At 38.9% G+C, this 19,051-nt stretch overlaps 1 protein-coding gene across 1 annotated transcript; it reads right to left on the reverse strand.

Annotated features, from left to right (window-relative positions):
* Nucleotides 1-3,077: 3,077 nt before the first annotated feature.
* Nucleotides 3,078-11,476, reverse strand: LOC127649056 (mothers against decapentaplegic homolog 6-like). The gene is made up of 4 exons (XM_052133957.1): nt 10,138-11,476; nt 8,498-8,554; nt 8,187-8,264; nt 3,078-4,199 (listed from the first exon to the last, which is right to left on the reverse strand). The coding sequence occupies exons 1-4, from the start codon at nt 10,844-10,846 to the stop codon at nt 3,658-3,660; spliced, it is 1,386 nt and encodes a 461-aa protein (XP_051989917.1). The 5' UTR covers nt 10,847-11,476; the 3' UTR covers nt 3,078-3,657.
* Between the last annotated feature and the right edge of the window lie 7,575 nt (nt 11,477-19,051).

Below are 19,051 nucleotides of genomic sequence, written 5' to 3' on the forward strand. Positions count from 1 at the left end.
CTGGTGAGAGATTTAAATGGAGGGGAAAAAGGGGAAAGAAAATAAAGACTAAACATTATATTTAGATAATTACCTGATGACAGAATGATCTATGTCCCTGTCTCCTCTTATTTCATCAACCATACTTCATATTTTGAGACTGCATGGGAATAAAGAGGAGGAAAACGGGCCATGTGGAAAAAATTAATCAGCTCTGATATGTAATTAAATGTCTTGCCTGATGTCACAATGGTGCCTTGCTGCATTTGTTGGTTTAATGTGCTTAAATTCTCTTCCTAAGGGCCTATTGTCCCATAGAGATCCTATTAAGTTGATCCTTTGAATGCTGGATGTCATATTTGCTAACCTAGTTTTAGATCAGTTGTATATTTACTGTATGAAGTCTTAATCAATAGATTTTACTTTTTTTATTAATTCAAAAAGCAATACTGGTTTACTGACCTGCACATTGCTGAAAGTTGCTGGCCATTTTACAAGCATGGTGATATGGTAGATTAGCTGAACTTCCCAAAAGTATTACACTGATTTTCAGTCTCTTTTTCCAAATGAACGCACAGTGTTTGTTGTGTATACTGTAAATTAAATCCTGAGTCAGTCTAATGAGTGTTTGTGGGTGCTGCATTGTAAAATCTGTTAAGTTAAAAATGTATGAATTGCTTTGATCTATTTGAGTGTCTACTTTTTTTTTAATCTTAAACTCAGAGCACAAGATGGCCAAAGTACGATACATAGGTTAATTATATTAGGCATCTTCAGTATATGCAAGCCCTTTCTTATAATGTTATAATGGTAGACCAAATATTCTTTAGGAATGAAACTTAAAGTTTACATGTATAAAAGTGCAAATTAGATTATTCTTTGCAAGTGCTCAAATGAATCCCAAACTGGTATGTGCTGGTGTGGTTAATTAGAGCAGCATTGGCTGAACCAAAATCACCACACTCAAAAATCCAGTTCACTGTGAGGTCAGCCCACCATGTAGTTAAAAACACCACAGATAGAAACCTCATGCAGAAACACAGCTGAGAGACAGAGTAGCGAGTATGTCTGCTTCTACAATATGACAAATGAAATCAGTCAGAGATAAACAACTGCAAACATTCATGCTTCTTCTTATATAGGAGAATAGACCATAAAAGCATATATTATATGATGGTGATTGCATTGTTTTATTTATGTGGGATGTGGGGAAATTAGGCAAAATGTCATTCTATTCAAAACCTCACTAAAAACATACAAAATGCAAATGGCCACATTCACAGGGGCCTCTTCCAGAATTATTAATTTTTCCGTTTCCCTGCACAGATACAAATGTTCAAAGGTGCCAGTTTTTATCCTCTATATCCACAGTCAAAATGTGGCGTTCAAAGAGCTGAAGAATATGTCTGGAGCTTGGCTGCCGGGGCAGCATGGCGCAGGGATAATGTCTATGTTGCTTTCTGGGAGTCCTGTTTTAAAAGGGATGAGGTAGGGCCAGGCAGACTGCTGAGTAAGCTAGACGTTACACGGTCACCCTCTAGAACAAACAAAGGCACTAAAAGAAAGCATCTCCAGACCCAAAAGAGCACAGGCATGCTTTGCAACAGTAGAGAGGGGGAGATCTGACACTTAATGTAATGTATGAGCACAATAAATATATTCTTTAAATATTGGAATTAAAATGTTGTATTCTGTTGAGACTATCAAAGGATTTGTGATGGCATGAGGAAGAACAGCTATCCACTGGAAAATGAAGTACTTGAGCCTAGAGCAAATGGGAACTTAGAAATGATCTTTATCCAAATGACCTCAGAAGCTTGAAAATAGTCTGGTAACACTTCACAATAAGGTTCTTCTTGTTAACGTTAGTGAATCCATAAGACATCATGAGCTAAAACTGAACAATAATTATTTACAGAATGTATTCATCTTAGTTAATGCTAATGAATGCAAATACAATTGTACATTGTAAGTTAATATTAGCCAAGATGCATTAAATATTGTTAAAGCAAGTTTGAATTTTAAAAATGTATACTGAAGGTACATTTTGAAATGAACATTAACTGATATTAATAAATGCTGTAAAAGTATTGTTGATTGTTTGTTTATGTTAACTTATTAGTAAACTATTGTTTACAAAAACAACCTTAATACCACTGTGTTACCAATGTTTGTCCGTGGTATCTTCAGTTTTTGATATGCAATAAAAGGCATTGACATTTTTAATTCATGAAATGTAATTAAATTAATGAAAAGTTAGCTAAACATCAAATCTATGTTATCAAAGTTTAGAGATCTAGTGGTACATTAGTGATCGTTTTGATCAACATTGATAATAAGGATGAAATAGATTTTAAGGTCAAATTTTTGCTCATTTTAAGAGTTGAAATTAAATCATCCAGCAAAAGCAACATACCTGAACACAAATATTGATCCTCTGTATACATCAACATAGTATTATTGTAGTTATTATAAGACGTCTGTTGCTATTTTTCCATATACATACAGCACTGTGCAAATGTCTTAGGCACATAAGATGTATGTATAAGTATTTGTCTTAAGATAGTTATGTATATCTTCAGCTTTACAGTGTCAATAGGAAATATAAATTTTAGACTCCCAAACATTACTTTTGCGAATAGATTAGAATAGAAGAACAGGGAGCACTGCAACAGATGTCATGGCCCCCACAGACCCTCCACTGAACATCATGTCTGTCTGGGATTAAATGACGAGACAGAAGTAACTGAGACAGCCTAAATAGACAGAAGAAATGTGGCGAATTCTCCAAGAAGCTTGAAACATCCAATCTGCCAAAAAAGTGTGTCCAGGTGTACCTAGGAGAATTGGGGCTGTTTTGAAGGCAAAGGTGATCACACTGAATATTGATTTAGCTTTTTTTGTGTTTACTGGACTTTGTATGACATTAATTGTTAAGTGAAAACTATTTATGGCATTATTTTTGATGACATCCTCACAATGCAAAATGTTTCACCAGTGCCTAAAACTTTTGCACAGTACTGTACATTGTTTTTTCCACATTTTATTTAAACATCAGCTTGGTGGATACAATCATTATTATCCTTTAAGTTTTCATTAGGTGAATTCACAATAGCCCTATTAGTTTATTTAAACAAACTATGCATTGTACCAACTGAGTGCACTGACTGGTATGTACATGTAAATTAATACTGTAAATATACTGCATATGTAAATGTAAAATTATACTACAATCAGCATTTTAAAATTAAAACCAGTTGTTTAATAGCACTGAACTAAGAACTATAATCAAGAGGACCTGTATTTCAAAAATACATAATTATCAATAACACTATGATACTTATCCTGTTGGAGGTTATAAAATTATTTACCAAAACCAAGTTCAAAGGAAACGCTCTAGTAAAAATAGCACATTTTAACACACAGAAATCCAAAGTGCGTTTCTTTTTTTTTTATTTCCTCTGTCCATCCATAAAGGCATTGCACCATACATAAATAACTTTGCTGTAAAAATGACTCAATATTTACAAGTATTCCATATAATACGTTTATATAAAACTTTATATTAAATTTAGATAGATTACATTAGGGGTTGTGAGTGTATGTAGTGAGTTTGTGCAGGATGTGGTAAGAGTTAAGTACTGTATGTATATTTTTGCATTTGTTTGTGTGTGTACGCTATCTGTGGTTGTTGAGCAAAATCTCCAACCAGCATGGACATGATGTAATACATTGTCTTGAGTAGCATGGTCCCCAGCCCTTGGCAAAACTGATCCTCACACTGTTTGGGTCGTATGGCCCTTCAAGGTGCGCCAAATTGCAGGAGGGTTGAATTTGGCACGACTTCTCATAGTCAAAAACTTTTATGGAGTAGCCTGGCATGACTCTCCTCACAGTTAAACTCAGGTAGGGGTGATGCTCCAGAGTGGGTGAATTCACAAATATAGGGTGCTGACTACGGTTGTAGGCCCAAACTCCATCTGGCTCTTTGCTGAGGAGGATGCCATGTCCAATCTTGCCACGGGTACGCTGGACAGAGGTGGAGCGAGCAGAGAGGGGAAGCAGGCCCAAGCACAAGCCTGTACCCTGAGGTAGGTCATAGAAGATGCTAAGCGAGGCATCGTGCACTGGGTACAGACGGCCCACACGGGTACGAAGCTCCCAGTATGCCACGTTACACCAGTGATTCTTTGCCAGGGAGGAGGGAGACATACTGGCATCTGAGGAGAGAGAACACAATTAAAGAAACTTGAATTTCATAAAAGGATACCATAGCACAGAAAACCTCAAATGCAGTGGAAAACTTGATTTAAAGGGATAGTTCACCACAAAATGAAAATTCTGTCATCATTCAATGTTGTTCCAAACCAATATGACAGTCTCTCTTCCATGGAACACAAAAGGATCCACGCCTACGCTCATTTGTTTTCATTTGAAAACTCTGTTTTCAGTTTCCTTACGTCATTGCGTTCCAAAGTATGCTATAATAGAGATGGTGCAAAATGCTGCTCTAGCGTGAATGAGAGCTGTAAATGTAGCAAAAACAATGTGTTTTCACGTAAAAACATATTACTGTGGACAAGGCCATAGTCACCATTCACTTTCATTTTATGGAGAAAAAATAAGTTGCCATAAAAGTTAACTGTGACTGAGACTCACATAATGCACAGCATCTCCTTTTGTGTTCCACAAAAGAAAAGAAATCCATACAGGTTTGGAACAACATGATGATGACAGGATTTACATTTTAGGCTGAACTATCCCTTTAACAACTTTATTTCCCACCCTAAGAATGTGCATCTGCCTGCAGTATTTAACTGGTAATAGTTGAGGCTGATATAAAAAATATATTCATTTTCAAGTCTGCACAAAAGAATGTGATATGATGTATTAAAGCTTCTATAATTAGCAATGCAAAATAGTTTAATGTAGAGTTACATCAGACAGCTCAGAAAGCCACTAGTGTTCTAGTGGAGTGTTCTTAAACATCACCACACTTATTTCTGCACATCTTTTCTGTCATGACAAGTAATGTCAATGTTTTGGGCACACTCAGATCAGCTCTCTCTTATTCTTTTTAATGTTACAGAGAGCACATTCATTCTCGAAATCTCCAATCCTATCAGAAGAGGATTTGAAACTGAAGAAGCAACGACCCCCACTAACAGGCCCAAATCTGTCATCTCTGACTCTTAACACCCCCCACTCTTGCCCTGGCATTCCTCTCTCCCCGCGAGGGGCTGACAGGGGCCCCCTCTCCCCCTCCGAAGGCCAGCATTCAGCTCTCTGACCACTCAGTGAAGGCCCGTGACCCCCTGACCCCCCAGCCGCCAGCCTATCCAGTCTGATTAACTCAAACACAGACTGATGGCATTATTTTGCTTCACAGGCTCTATTGAGGGAGAGGATCTAAAGCCCAGGGCCTGTGCCCCCATTCTGCTCAGTCTCAACGCTCTCTGGCCCAAACAGACTGCAGAGGACACACTGGTAATGAAGTAAGTTTATTTTAAGGAGGGGTACGGAAAATACATCATCGTTATCTCTGATTCTCTGGTCATCGACTTAGTGTGTGGTTCCAAATACATAAAATAAACACAGGCATGGGACTCCAGTGGTTAAATTCATGTTTTCTGAAGCAATATGATAGGTGTGTTTGAGAAACAGATCGGTATTTTAGTCCTTTTTTGCTATAAATTATCCTCCCTGCCCAGTAGGTGGTGATATGCATGCAGGATGCAAATCGATAAACTAAAGAAGAAGAATGTGAAAGTTAAAGTGGGGATTGATAGTAAAAAATATCTTAAATATTGATCTGTTTCTCACCCACACCTTCTGAAGGCATGGATTTAACCACTGGAGTCATATGGATTACTTTTATGCTGCATTTATGTGCTTTTGGAGCTTCAAAGTTTTGGTACCCATTCACTTGCATTGTGAGGGCTGACAGAGCTGATATATTCTTCTAAAAATCTGCTTGTGTTCAGCAAAAAAAAAGAATTTTTTGCTGTACGTTCCTTTTAATTCTGAAAACAATGGCGAAACTGTTATTTGATAATGACGTTGCAGGAAATTTCACCCTCTCCTTGAGTAATTTTTAAAGTTACTTATATGCAGTGTGTTGCAGACACATTTTTAGTGCTTGTGTACCTAGCCTAAACCAACACCACAAAATGAGAAGGGGAGGACAGGATGGAGGCTTGTCTGTCCTGCTGTGCCAAATATTAGATCTCCCTCCACATATTAGACCCTTTCCACTGAGCCAGGGAGTGATTGAGGGAGCATAGAGGGGTGATAATGAAAATGCCACAGTGAGAACTGCCAGAGAACTCTAGAAAACTTCCAATATCGTTGCAGTTGTAGAACAATAGCAATTCTCAAAATTGCTTGGTTCCAAAAGTAAGCCAACTTTTTGAGTAAATCTAAAGAAATATTCCAAAATAACACTTGAGTTTCATTTTGTAATGAAATAAAGCATGGTCTGGCTGTAGTCAGCACAAATCTCTATCTACAATATGGTTGGATAAGTATCGTGATTCGTAAAATATTTTTTTTGCAAGTCATTTTGTCGTTCATTCCTCTGGATGATGAATTTGTTATAAGAGAATTGACTGCATATTGATCCTATCTAAGAGTAGTAGCCCTGTCAGGATGAGAAAGCAACATTATCTATCTCTGTCACAACACTTAAGAGACACAGAGACACATATCTATTCATAGCATTCCATTAGAATCTAAAGTTCTAAAAGTTCCTTTAAAGTTTAGATAGACAGACACAAATCACACATTACATTAAATCAGCCAAAATTAACGAGACCTTAAAAATGCTTGAATATGAGTTCCTTCAAAAACAGGAGCAAAAATGTTTACTTTGTCAACATCTGTAAAGAATCTCTGCATAGACAGGCAGGATTTCATTAGTTAAATTGTGTGTTGGCCTGCACTCTGTCAGGAAGAGGGGAAGCCACAGCGAGGCCTGTAATTTAAACCTTATTTTAAAATGCGACTGCCTGGCTGTGCCAGAGCCTGCATTGCAAAACTCAGCAAGAAGCAACAACATGAAAATAATGGAGGCAAGAACGTATGTGACACACCAAAAGAGGATCATGTTCCTCGTCTTCAGACCTCTAAATGCTGTTAATCACTGCTGTGCTGGGAGACAGAGCAGATAAGAGAGCAGGAGGTCCATGTCCCCCAGTCAGCATTCTGACAAAACTGCCCATTGTTGCTCATAATCTAATTTACTGCGAGTTTTGCCTTGGTGCTTAAAGGTTGATGAATGACGTCTAAGATTTTTTATATGCATGATACAACACTTCTAGATAACTACTGCACTATATTCCAATAGTCAATAAGAAAACAGTGAACATGAATGCTAATGAATCTTCAGAAGAAAATAGAATACATGAATTCAGCACAGCAAAAAAAAAAAAAATGCTATAAAAATAGAAGATGAAAAGGACAGAGAGAGAGAGAGAGAGAGAGAGAGAGAGAGAGAGAGAGAGAGAGAGAGAGAGAGAGAGAGAGAGAGAGAGAGAGAGTGTAACATGCTGTACAAGTATTTGCATTCTCCAAACCCCCCAAAATGCATTTGGCTACATAATAGGACTAAATGTACAAGAGAAAGAAGCAAAGAGTAAGACAAAACAAATGTGTGCTCTTAGGCAACATGTTTTTAGTTCAAGAACCTTAAAATAAACTTTAAGACTCATTTTGTGTTCTGAGATTTGTTAAGTATTTGCAATAGAGAGAGGAATGCTTTTCTGACCAATGCTAACCGAAAAATATGATAAGCCTATTATTTACCAATCGGAGCACTCAACTACAACCTTAAAGGGACAGTTCACAACAAAATAAAAATTTTCTCAACTCGTCTTTATTTACTCACCCTCACGTTTTTCAAAACCTGTATGATTTATTTTGTCCATGGAACACAAAGGAAACCAGTTGCAATAAAAGTGCATAGCAACTGAGACTAACGAAGGTCCATGAAAGAAAATCATAGATGATAAACAACATAGGGTCAGTAAATTATGACAGACTTTTCATTTTTGGGTGAACTATCCCATTAAGTACAACATTCATGGGCCAGTTATTGTTGTCAGAAGACATTTGATAGTCATGGGCAAACTGAGCAGTCAGTCTCAGTAGTTACTGAAAGCAATATTCCACTTTTAATGCATTAATTTGCTGAAGATTTGCACACCCACCTGAACAGTCCTGTAGCATCCCACTTAGTGACTGTGTGGCTTCAGTTTCTATGTAAGGCAGCATCGGAAGGGAAGAGTCTGCAAGAAAGAGAGAGATTAAAAATTAAATATTTTTTTCCATTCAACTGCAGTTGAAGAACATGTTATGCAGGCTCACAGATGACAAAAAAATGTTCAGACTAAGAGGGATTAAGATTGATGATTAAATTAAGGGATTAAACATCATTCTTCACATCAAGGCAGGTTGATTTATTAGGAGCTGTACAAATCAACTGATGCTTACTTGAACTGAAAAAAATGGTATTACTTACTCAATGGCTTGTGTTCAGCTAAGGGAGAGAGATGAGCGTATGGAGGAGGCGGCGTGTCTGAAAATATGGAGACTTGGGTCAGAACATTCTTTTGAATGAGCATCCTCTAAAACTGAACACATCTCTGACTGTTCATGCCAATATGCCCATTTAAACCATACACATAACTACAGATCAAATACTGAGACAGATTCTCTGGATTTTTTACAGTTCTTGTGTAGTATGGAAATTACACATAAAAAAGAGCATCCGTCAAAAAGACAATAGATGTGTAGTCATTTGAAATCCAATCGAAACTGGCCTGTCCTGAATCCTGAACTTTATGGAAAAGTCTATGACACTTTGCTTTAAACTTGTAAGACTTTAGGACACTAGTACCAAACACGACATTAATGTTGGTGCTAATGGACTGCGGTGTCCTTAAGATAAAAGCGTGGGGTAAAAGAATACATTTAAAATAAATTTCCTTTTGTAGTAATGAGAGAGTTCTTGAAGGACTACAGAGAAAATCATGATGAAAAAAGCTACATTAGTTAGTGAAATGAAAACTTTTCACATTTCTTTAGCTTTATGGTTTTGCCATCACTAAACCAGGCATCTCTTCTGTTCATATGATTTAAACTACCTCCCAGTGGATAAAATGTTTACAATCAGCAGAAAACAACAGCTTTCAATTCTTTTTAGAAAGACCAGTTCTGTTCTTAAGCTGGAACTCTTCATATGAACACAATGTCAGGGTAGTGTTTTTGTGAATAGGGAGTGAGCTAAGAAACTGAGAATCCCAGTGGGATATTTGTTGGGAATTCCACTTCCTGAACAGGAGTATCACTGTCCAACTCCTCTCTCTATCATGAAGTCAATTTACCCACACTTCAAGTAAAATCACAGTTATACTGGCACAAAGGGATTCATTTTGTTGCAACTAAGAACCGATTTTGTTCTTAGAGCACTTCAATTACACGGCAGATAATACAAAATAAAATAGAAAAGGGTATTAAAGAAAAGCTTTGTCCTTAAATGTCATCGTAAATGAAGACAGTAATGGCATATGTTAACTTGGTTAAATGTAGGGGCTGTTCACACCAAAAGTGTTTTTTTATTATTAATTTACATGTAAGCATATGCTAAACAGAAGTCTTTGTTGTGCCACATCTCGCTATTTTTCAGCGTCACGCGTAGGAGCACCACGTTTTTAAAAGGCAGTGTCAAGTTAAAATGACTTTTTTTTTTTAAAGTGTCTCGAGACACCTGCATTCTGTTCTATGTCTAGTGATTTTTGTAATGCAAAAACGCGTTCAATCTGAATGGCACGTTCACGCCGAGAAAAAAACTGATTTCCTATGTTAACATATAGACTGACTTCTTTGTTGCACCACGTCTCGCTGTTTTTCAGTGTCTCGCGCAAGAGCGCTGCGTTTTATAAAAGGCAGAGTCAAGTTAAAATAACCTTTTTAAAAGCGTCTTTAGAAACCTGCGCTCTATTCTATGCGTTGCGATGCGTCTAGTCTTTGATTAATGCAAAAAAGCGCTCATTCTGGACGGCACCTTATACGAATTTCTTGTGTCTTCTCGGATCAGCAGTAAACTCCCAATCATTGTGGCCTTGCCCTTGACAGAAAATGCCCGGAAGTTTCCCTTACCATCCTTAACTGGTCCACAGATGCGACTGTAGTGATAGGGGTTGCAGCAGCTGAGAGTCTGACTGTCCTCTGCTCTGAAGCTCTGACAGTGACAGAGCGGTTTGAGGAGAGAGGAGAGCCGCAGGTCGGGCCAGCGGAACAACCTACACAGCAGGTACTGTGGAGACAACAGCTGACCTCCAACCCGCACCTCAGTCTGTGATGCCAAAACACATCCACTCGGCATCCCACCTTGAGACTCCACTGCCTCCAGTAAAACATCCAGAGATTTCTCTTTCAACCTTTTCAGAAACGCATAAGTGCACTTCTTCAGTTCTTGCTCGGTCACGGGACCACTTTCCCGTTCCCCGGCACTCAAACGGCAAACGGTGTCGTTGTTGTGGTTTCTATGTTCCACACGACATGTACGTCTGTTACCTCCAGTGAAGTCTTTAAATAAACAGCATGTCACCGTCCTGCCCTCGCTCCCCTCGCTCAGGGGGTTTCCACGCCACTCATGGTCAACAAAGACCCCCGGTTCCTCACTTTCCTCTACAAGTCTGCTGCAAGAGGCCCCAGTGTTTCCCGGCGCGTATTCCGTTCTTGGGATTTTCTCCGGGTTGCTGTCACTCCAGTCGTCCGGACCTCCATCACCCCCCTCTTTACCTGCGGTGATCAAACGGCATCTCCAGAGTCGCCGAACCAGACCCGTACGTCTCGTCCTGAACATACGACAGTTTAAGCAGTTTTCATCCGTTTTTCCTATGTTTGGTCAGACCCGCGGAGACTCCGAACCCTCCTGCGCTGTCTGTCCGGCATCAATGATCTGTGCTTACATGCACAGCGGCGCAGAGCCTGAGCAAAGCCCAACATTAGACTCCAGCGCTGCAATAGATCAACACTGATGACTGCAATGGCAATAATGCACTATGCAAGAAGCAGTGCATTAAGTCCACAAACATTCCCCGTCCGCATGAGAAACTTTAATCTGCTTACTGTTGAACAACGCGAAATACGCAATATTCAGAAAGAAAAAGCTTCACACATGTGGTCTCCGAAACAGACCTTCTGTGCAGCTCAACTCGTGTTTTCCCCTCAAACAAACATTCTGCAGCAGTTTAATGACGCTGAGCACATGAATGGATCTCAGTATAATCCTTGTATTCACATTCCACAGGCTTCTCGCGGGGGGGAAAATGGATGTGTTGCGACGGAAAAGTGGTCATTCCAAGTGGACAGACGGACGCGGGACGTCTTGAGGTTTCCGCTGCTTTCGTTCCGTGTTTCGGGCGAGATTAATGGGATTCTTCGATGGTTTCTTTCACCGTTTCGCTCTCTTTCTTCTTCTGATAGCTCTCTCTCTCTCTCTCTCTCTCTCTCTCTCTCTCTCTCTCACACACACACACGCACACACACGGGGCCCCTGAGGAGAGCAGTGGAGCCATTGGTTGATTCCCATCATGTGCTTGTCTAGACACTTTGGCGGCTGAGAGCCGCGCTGATTGTTGCGCAAACACAGTATCAAGTTTCTGAACTCTTAAAGGAGCAACATGTACCTCTATGTGTGCTGTGCCAGTAGTGTAGTCTAGCCATCCGCAGGCATACGCAGCCTTTGCCCACCTACCTTTCAAATGATTTTGCGTATGCCCACCTAAAATGAGTTATGAAACGTCTTGCCACCAGAACAGCAAGGAGGCTTTTGGCCCCTAACTTTGAATTCTACTGAGGTTATGCCGCAGCACTGTTGACTGAATTGTGATTATAATAATTCACTCTAACCACGCACAGAGCAGCAGGAGGCGGAAGCATACGACTTTTCTAAATATGATTAATTCGTATGATATCATGCAACTGCACTCGTTGGAATCTCTACGACTTTCACTACAGCCAATGACGTCGCTGGACATCATTTCAATATAATATGTGACAATTACTTGCTTCTGTCACACACAACAGCTTCCTATCATGTTTACACACTCTACTGATTGATTAAGTTTAGATAAGGTGTTTGGGTAAGGGCATAATATTAATAAGCATGTCCTTGACGCCTCGTGTGCGGAACTCATGCTTACTTCCGCATTAGACATCTGGGAATTTGCACGTGAAGAAGCTGTACGAGTTTATGTGAACATCGTGCAAGACCATGAAATACCCAACTCTTAAATTATGTAGGACTTTTCATGAGATCGGGTTGGAAGCTGCCAGTTCGACAGGCAGAATTGACAGTTTGACTCAGCCGAGCGACCAAACAGAACGTTTATTTTAGACTGGATATTTTCTAACCAATCATCTTTACCATTTTAATAAGGGGTAGGGCATTTCCAGCATCTACAGTGAGGTTTCTTTAACACTAGCACTTTTCAGTTCGAGTTCATATGATGTCAAAGTTCGGTTTGTTTTGATAGCCTAATGTGAACGCTGTTTTCCGAACTCGGTTGCGCACCCGTGAACCACACCTGTTTCCTCTTGAAAAAGTGGTCTAGGGTACGGTTTATGAACTTTGGTGCGGTTCGCTGCTGATATGAATGCAATCGTACCAAATTGCGGAAGTGAACCGCTACTGATGATGTATAATTAGTGTCTTTGAAACCTATTAATGTCCTTATTATTTAAAGAAATCCTCACTTTGAAAGTTTTTCACAAGTGCCTAAAACTTTTTTCAGTACTGTACTTAAAGGTAACAACTTCAGGTTACCACTTTTAAAGTGTAAGAAACATGATTATGGGGATTATGAACATCACGATGATGTTTATTATTAGCTATCTAGCTTATTATTATTAGGCTCCCAATCACAATTATTATGAGCTTGAGGCAGACAAAAGCTAATATTCATCTCACCATTGTACACTCAATGCATCCGTTGCAGACAAACATAACTGTCGTTTTGTGCATGTAAAGTTTTGGTGTTAAATCCAAAGAGATTAATACCTTAATAACACAGCAAAGCTGATGTCTTATTGAGATGTTGCCTAGTTACAGTGGTAAATAGCTGCCGCTTGTAGGCTCCTCACGTTGATGACGTAATAGGACCGTGGTTCGGACTCAGAAAATATGATGTGAACAGAGACCAGCGGGGGCAGGGGGAGGGGGGAGGAAACAAACTGGTTCAGTTCAAGAAATCAAACCAAGTGTGAATAACAGGAAAGCTATTTCATTATACACAGAAACTATTTTTTTTTTTACACAAATAAAACAAATAGCCAAATCATTAATTCTTATGTACTGTATCTTATGTCTGATGTACTGTTCCTTGATAAATTCATAGTATGCCCTCCTCTTCAGTCACTACTACACCACTGCAGGAAACCGAAATGTAACTGTTGACAGTGGCATAGCTAGACCCGGCTAATAAGGCTAAAGCCCCGAATCTTTTGGTTAGCCCTGAATGTTTTTTTTTTTTGTGTTGTGTTTTTTTAAGTCATGGAAGGAAGGATTCTTCTTGTTTTTATATTATAATATGGCCTGTGGTCTAAGCCCCGGATTACACTGAAGTCTATTGATGCCCCTGTTGCAAAGATTGCGAATTGTGCACAAAAACACGCATTGCAATGATGCAGCCTTCCCAAAGTGATAGAATTTTAGGCATGTTATCATTTTAAACAGTTGGACTAATAGGCCTATTAGCCTGACATTAAATTAAATACTGGCACTTTGTAGGCTTCATTAAATAAATGAATGAATTAATTAAATGCATTAAATATAACTTTAAATAAATAAATGCATATTTCATTTACAACAACAGCAGCAATAATAATAATAAGCTAGATAGCTAATAATAAACATCATCGTGATGTTCATAATCCCCATAATCATGTTTCTTACACTTTAAAAGTGGTAACCTGAAGTTGTTACCTTTAAGTACAGTACTGAAAAAAGTTTTAGGCACTTGTGAAAAACTTTCAAAGTGAGGATTTCTTTAAATAATAAGGACATTAATAGTTTTCATTAATCAATTAATGTCATACAAAGTTCAGTAAACATAAAAAAATCTATATTTGGTGTGAACAATTTTGACTTCAAAACAGCACCAATTCTCCTACTCAGAGCAGTTTTTCTTGGTTCTTGGCAGATAGGATGTTTCAAACTTCTTGAAGAATTCACCACAGTTATTTTATGTATTTAGGCTGTCTCAATTGCTTCTGTCTCTTCATTTAATCCCAGACAAATGTGATGTTCAGTGGGGGGCTTTGTGGGGGCCATGAGATCTGTTGCAGAACTCCTGTTCTTCTATTCTAATCTATTCTATTTGCAAAAGTAATGTTTGAGAGTCTAACATTTATATTTCCTATTGACACACTAAAGCTGAAGATATACATAACTATCTTAAGAAAATGTTTTTGTGAAACATCTTTTGTGCCTAAGACTTTTGCACAGTGCTGTATTTCTACTTGTTGATGTTACCTAATGTAAGTAAGTTTCAGACATACAATCAATCAAAGCAGTTAATTAAGATGTTACCACACAAAGCACATTTTTATTTAAAAAAAATGTTGGTGTACATTGTTATTATTATTATTATTAGTAGTAGTAGCAGCAGTAGTCGTATTAGTATTAGTATTATTAGTAATAGTATTATTAAAAACTATAATATAAAAATAGCTCAGTACATATCCAGCTAAACCATTGAGAGGGCTGAAATGTACAAAGACACAATTTTATTGTAATCTCGTTTTACTAGAGAACAAGAGCTTGGTGAAAATTTTTAGTTTTCAGTGTTATTGGATTGGGCAAAAATGTCTCTTTCTCTTCAAGTTTTCATATAGCCTAGACAATTAAATTATTACACATTTATAGATTGTATCTTTGACATAAAATATTTCAAATGTTGGTCTCAGTATTTTTCATTTTGCAGAGCAGTGTAATTTACAAGCTGACTAACCTTAAGACAACCCAACAGAAAATAAAAAATATCTGATTTAAAATTAATGTATGAAGTTTAAAGATTGTGAAGTTTGGGCTGATAAATTATCAGTACAGTTGGCACTCTTATTTCTCCAATAATATTCCATATGACATTTCCTTTTTAATTTGGAAATTTACTTCATAAGATTTTCATACAAAACATGAATTATTCCTGTTGGTCTAATGATCATATATTGTGTGATAACATTCTAGTGATATTGGTGACTGGTGAATGATACTTAGCATACATAGAATAACTGACATTTAGCATGGTAAACATTTTGTGCTTGTTGAAGTGTTGTTGCAAACTTTTGCTAATTGCCAGCAGAGGCAGAATCCTCCCATTTACTTATCAGACTGGGCGATAACTGTTGTAGCCTGGCGTCAGGCTAATAATTGCTGCTACTCCCATTAAGTCTCCAAGATAATCTATCAGCAGAGGTTTGAAGCAGAGACAGAGAGACCAGCACCAAACCACCACCCAAAATAACCTCAGTGCATCCAGTCTGGACAGCCATGGTCCTGCTGATGGGGTCTAGTAATACTGAACAGGGACAGCATGTCATTAAGCCCCTTATTCCTAATGGATCTTTGGGAAACAGGGCAGACAGCAAGAAAGGGGGGGCAGTCAGGACCCTTGGTTTCAAACTCTACACATAGTTACATTTGTACTGGATAGTGTTAACTTCAAGAATACTGCAGTAAAGCTAAAAAACAAAACAAAAACAAAGTCAAGCATAGTATAGTAGAGACAAGTAAAGTTTAAATGGGATGAGTTGATTTACTCTTTGTAAATTACTTCATGTACATTCATACTGAATTCACAATTAGACATTGTAAAGATATTATGGCTTTATATATTTTTCAGGACCTGGTTTTGTTGACCTGATTTGTGTCTACTGGTGTGGTCTATGGTAGCAGGAAGTCATAGCCACAGCTAGACATTAGCAGTGCAATCTGTCTGCTGTGGAAGGTTTAGGCAGTCAAAACAGAGTTTCGGCAAGCAAAACCTCATTTATGGTGAAGACAAGGAGACAGCAGAGCCCTTAATGAATATCTGCTGTGTAAATGTGATATATCCATCTACGTGGCATATGAAAAATACTGTATGAAAAACACTATGCAATATCCTTAACAAAAGCAGAGCATGATGAAAATTATCTTCTACTCCTCTGGAAACTACTCTAAATTACAGTTTTAAATTCATCTTGCTCATTTGGTAATGAATCTCAAAAAACGAATCTCAGTTGCCTCCGCGTCTGAGACCATCAACCCGCGCATCTTATCATGTGGCTTGTTGAGCGCGTTACCGCGGAGACATAGCGTGTGTGGAGGCTTCGTACCATCTACTGTGGCATCCACACACAACTCATCTCGTGCCCCATCGAGAACATACATTATAGCGACCATGAAGAGGTTACCCCATGTGACTCTACCCTCCCTAGCAACCGGGCCAATTTGGTTGCTTAGGAGAGCCGGCTGGAGTCATGCCCTGGGATTCGAACTAGCGAACTCCATGGGTGGTAGTCAGCATTTTTACCACTGAGCTACCCAGGCCCCCAAAAAGTACTTATTTATTGATCTTTTCTGCACCAAAAGCGATCGTTTCGCTTTAGAAGACATTATTTTGTATCTATGACGTTTATGCTGACTGCCTGTGATTTTTAGAGCTTCAAAAGTCAGATCACCATCCACTTCAATTTTAAGGGCCTACTGAGCTAAGATATTTTTCTTATTTCAAATATGTTCTGCTGAAGAAGGAACATCATACACACCTGGAATATCATAAGGGTGAGTAAATAAAGAGAGAATTTTCATTTTTGGGTGAACTATTCTTTAAAGTGGGACAAATCAGCATGAGGCGAGAGGATGTGAAATGGTTTTCATTTAAGAATAAGCATGTAATGCTTCCAAAAGAGCAAACCTTAATTTACCCAGATACATAAAAAGAACATCAAACAGTAATCCACAATAGAACATTTGAATCTGGCAGATTAACATAGCAAGACTCAACATTTTAGGAGTAATTAAAAGATTGCTTTTCCTTCAAACAATTCATATAGTTGCCACTGCACTGCTGTGCAAAGTTGATTCTGTACATAAATTTTGAGTGCCTTTTAAATATGGCAGAGAGTGAAAAGAGAATATATGAGAAACTGAGGAAGGAAGTAGGCTGAAAACAGAGGAAAGGGAGAGAAACTCAGTGAGATCAGGCCACTATGTGCTGCAGCTGATTGTAGTCTAGTCTAGTCTTGGGGCGCCTGGCGCCGACAGAGCACGCCATAAAATTCTAGACCGAGAGATAGTGCTCATACTCTCACTTATTCAAGTAAACAAAGAGTGTACTTCACTTAGCATGCACTTCACTCATGGCCTTGTGTTGCATTTGTGTAGCACAGTCAATGCAAATGAGGTTATCTTGTGCCTCAACATCTCAGTGTTGCATAAAGCCAGCTACAATCTTCAAAGTGGCACACTAGACTAAATTATTGTAATAACACAGTAATAACAAATGTATTACTGTGGATTTGTGGATGTATTTTAAGAAAGAAAAAGAGAAGCAGAGACTGAGATGTACAAACAGAGTCAGTGAGATATGAAGATTAAAAGTGTTTGTGTTCATCAGTAAACCTGCATAACCAGAGACAGGCGTGTCCTGTCAATGGTAATAGACTTTGCGTGCATCTATGTGCCACCCAGTGTTTAAGTCAGTTGGTACAAAGACTATATCTAATCTCCAGGAGTGAGAGAGACCAGGACAAACTGGGTGACAGAGAGAACAGAAGAGGGAGAAGACTGGTACCAGGGGCCAGGGCTCCTCAGAGTGAACTAAAGAGGAGAGAGAGAGAGAGAGAGAGAGAGAGAGAGAGAGAGAGAGAGAGAGAGAGAGAGAGAGAGGTGGAGAGGCAGAGAGGAGAGTAAATCAATGGTGGAGATTTGAGACAGGAAGACTATGGCGTCAGTACAGGCTGGAGATAAGGGCTTCAGTTCCATACACAAATATACTTGTTCTCCCAGCCTGGGCTTCTCATACTTTGTCTCACTGTCAAGGAACTGTGCAGACACAGACAGGGCCTCTCTGCTGGAGCTTTTCATCACCACTCATACACTGCTACAGTATAAGGACTGTTTGACTAACTTTAAATTCCTTGCACTTTCTGACCTCCTATGCTGAAATTGCTACCCCTGTGATTATGTTCAAGAAGAGAATATGCTACAAGTCATTTTCTTCTATTTGTGAGCCCTTTTTTTTTTTTTTTACTTTGGCTCAAAACCAAATGTATTCATAATCAATGCTCTACGTTCCAAAAAGTGCCCTGCAGTTCTGTCACATTGTGGTCTGAAGCGGTAAGTTATTTTCATGAACCCTCAAAATCCAGTGTTGCACTCTGTTCAAAACAGCAACAATAGATTGGCTGAACTCACTTGTATTTCTTCCTTGAATCAGCAAGATGCACAAAGCTATAAGGTATGGAAACACGGCCCTGACTGAGAGAGGTCTGTGTCTGGCCAGGGGTCAGAGTAGCTTTTCCTCAAAGATAAGCTAGAGAAAGTGCAGAAAGGAGGCCTAAGGTAAAAGCTACTTCTTTCAGGAAGAGCCCTTTGCTTTGAAAGTAATGTTGTTGTGATTTTGAATATATATATAAGCTAACTAAGAATGTGTATATGTTTTTGCATGTGCATTTGTGCACACATGCCCTGATTTAGCCTACCACAGGAAGAGGAAAACAGAAGAAATGTTCTTTCACTATTTTCATCAGTCTTAAAGGGACATGTTTTCTGCAGTGTAGCAAGTAAAGGATGGGCAGTGAGAAACAGGGCCGAACAGTCAACGTAACTACAATGGCAGAAATTTAACTTAAAACAATATAAAACAAAGATGCACACACATATAGTGGCCGCATGTCTCTCTCTCCCTCACCCGAACTGGTGTCTCCGGCTCCCCTTTATCTTGCTCTGCCAGACGACAGCCACTCCTCCCCAGGTGGACAGCAGCAAGTCCTCCGATCCCTGGTGGATGGAATAGCTCCT

This window comes from Xyrauchen texanus, chromosome 1 (genome assembly GCF_025860055.1).
Source record: "Xyrauchen texanus isolate HMW12.3.18 chromosome 1, RBS_HiC_50CHRs, whole genome shotgun sequence".
Taxonomy (NCBI): Eukaryota; Metazoa; Chordata; class Actinopteri; order Cypriniformes; family Catostomidae; genus Xyrauchen; species Xyrauchen texanus.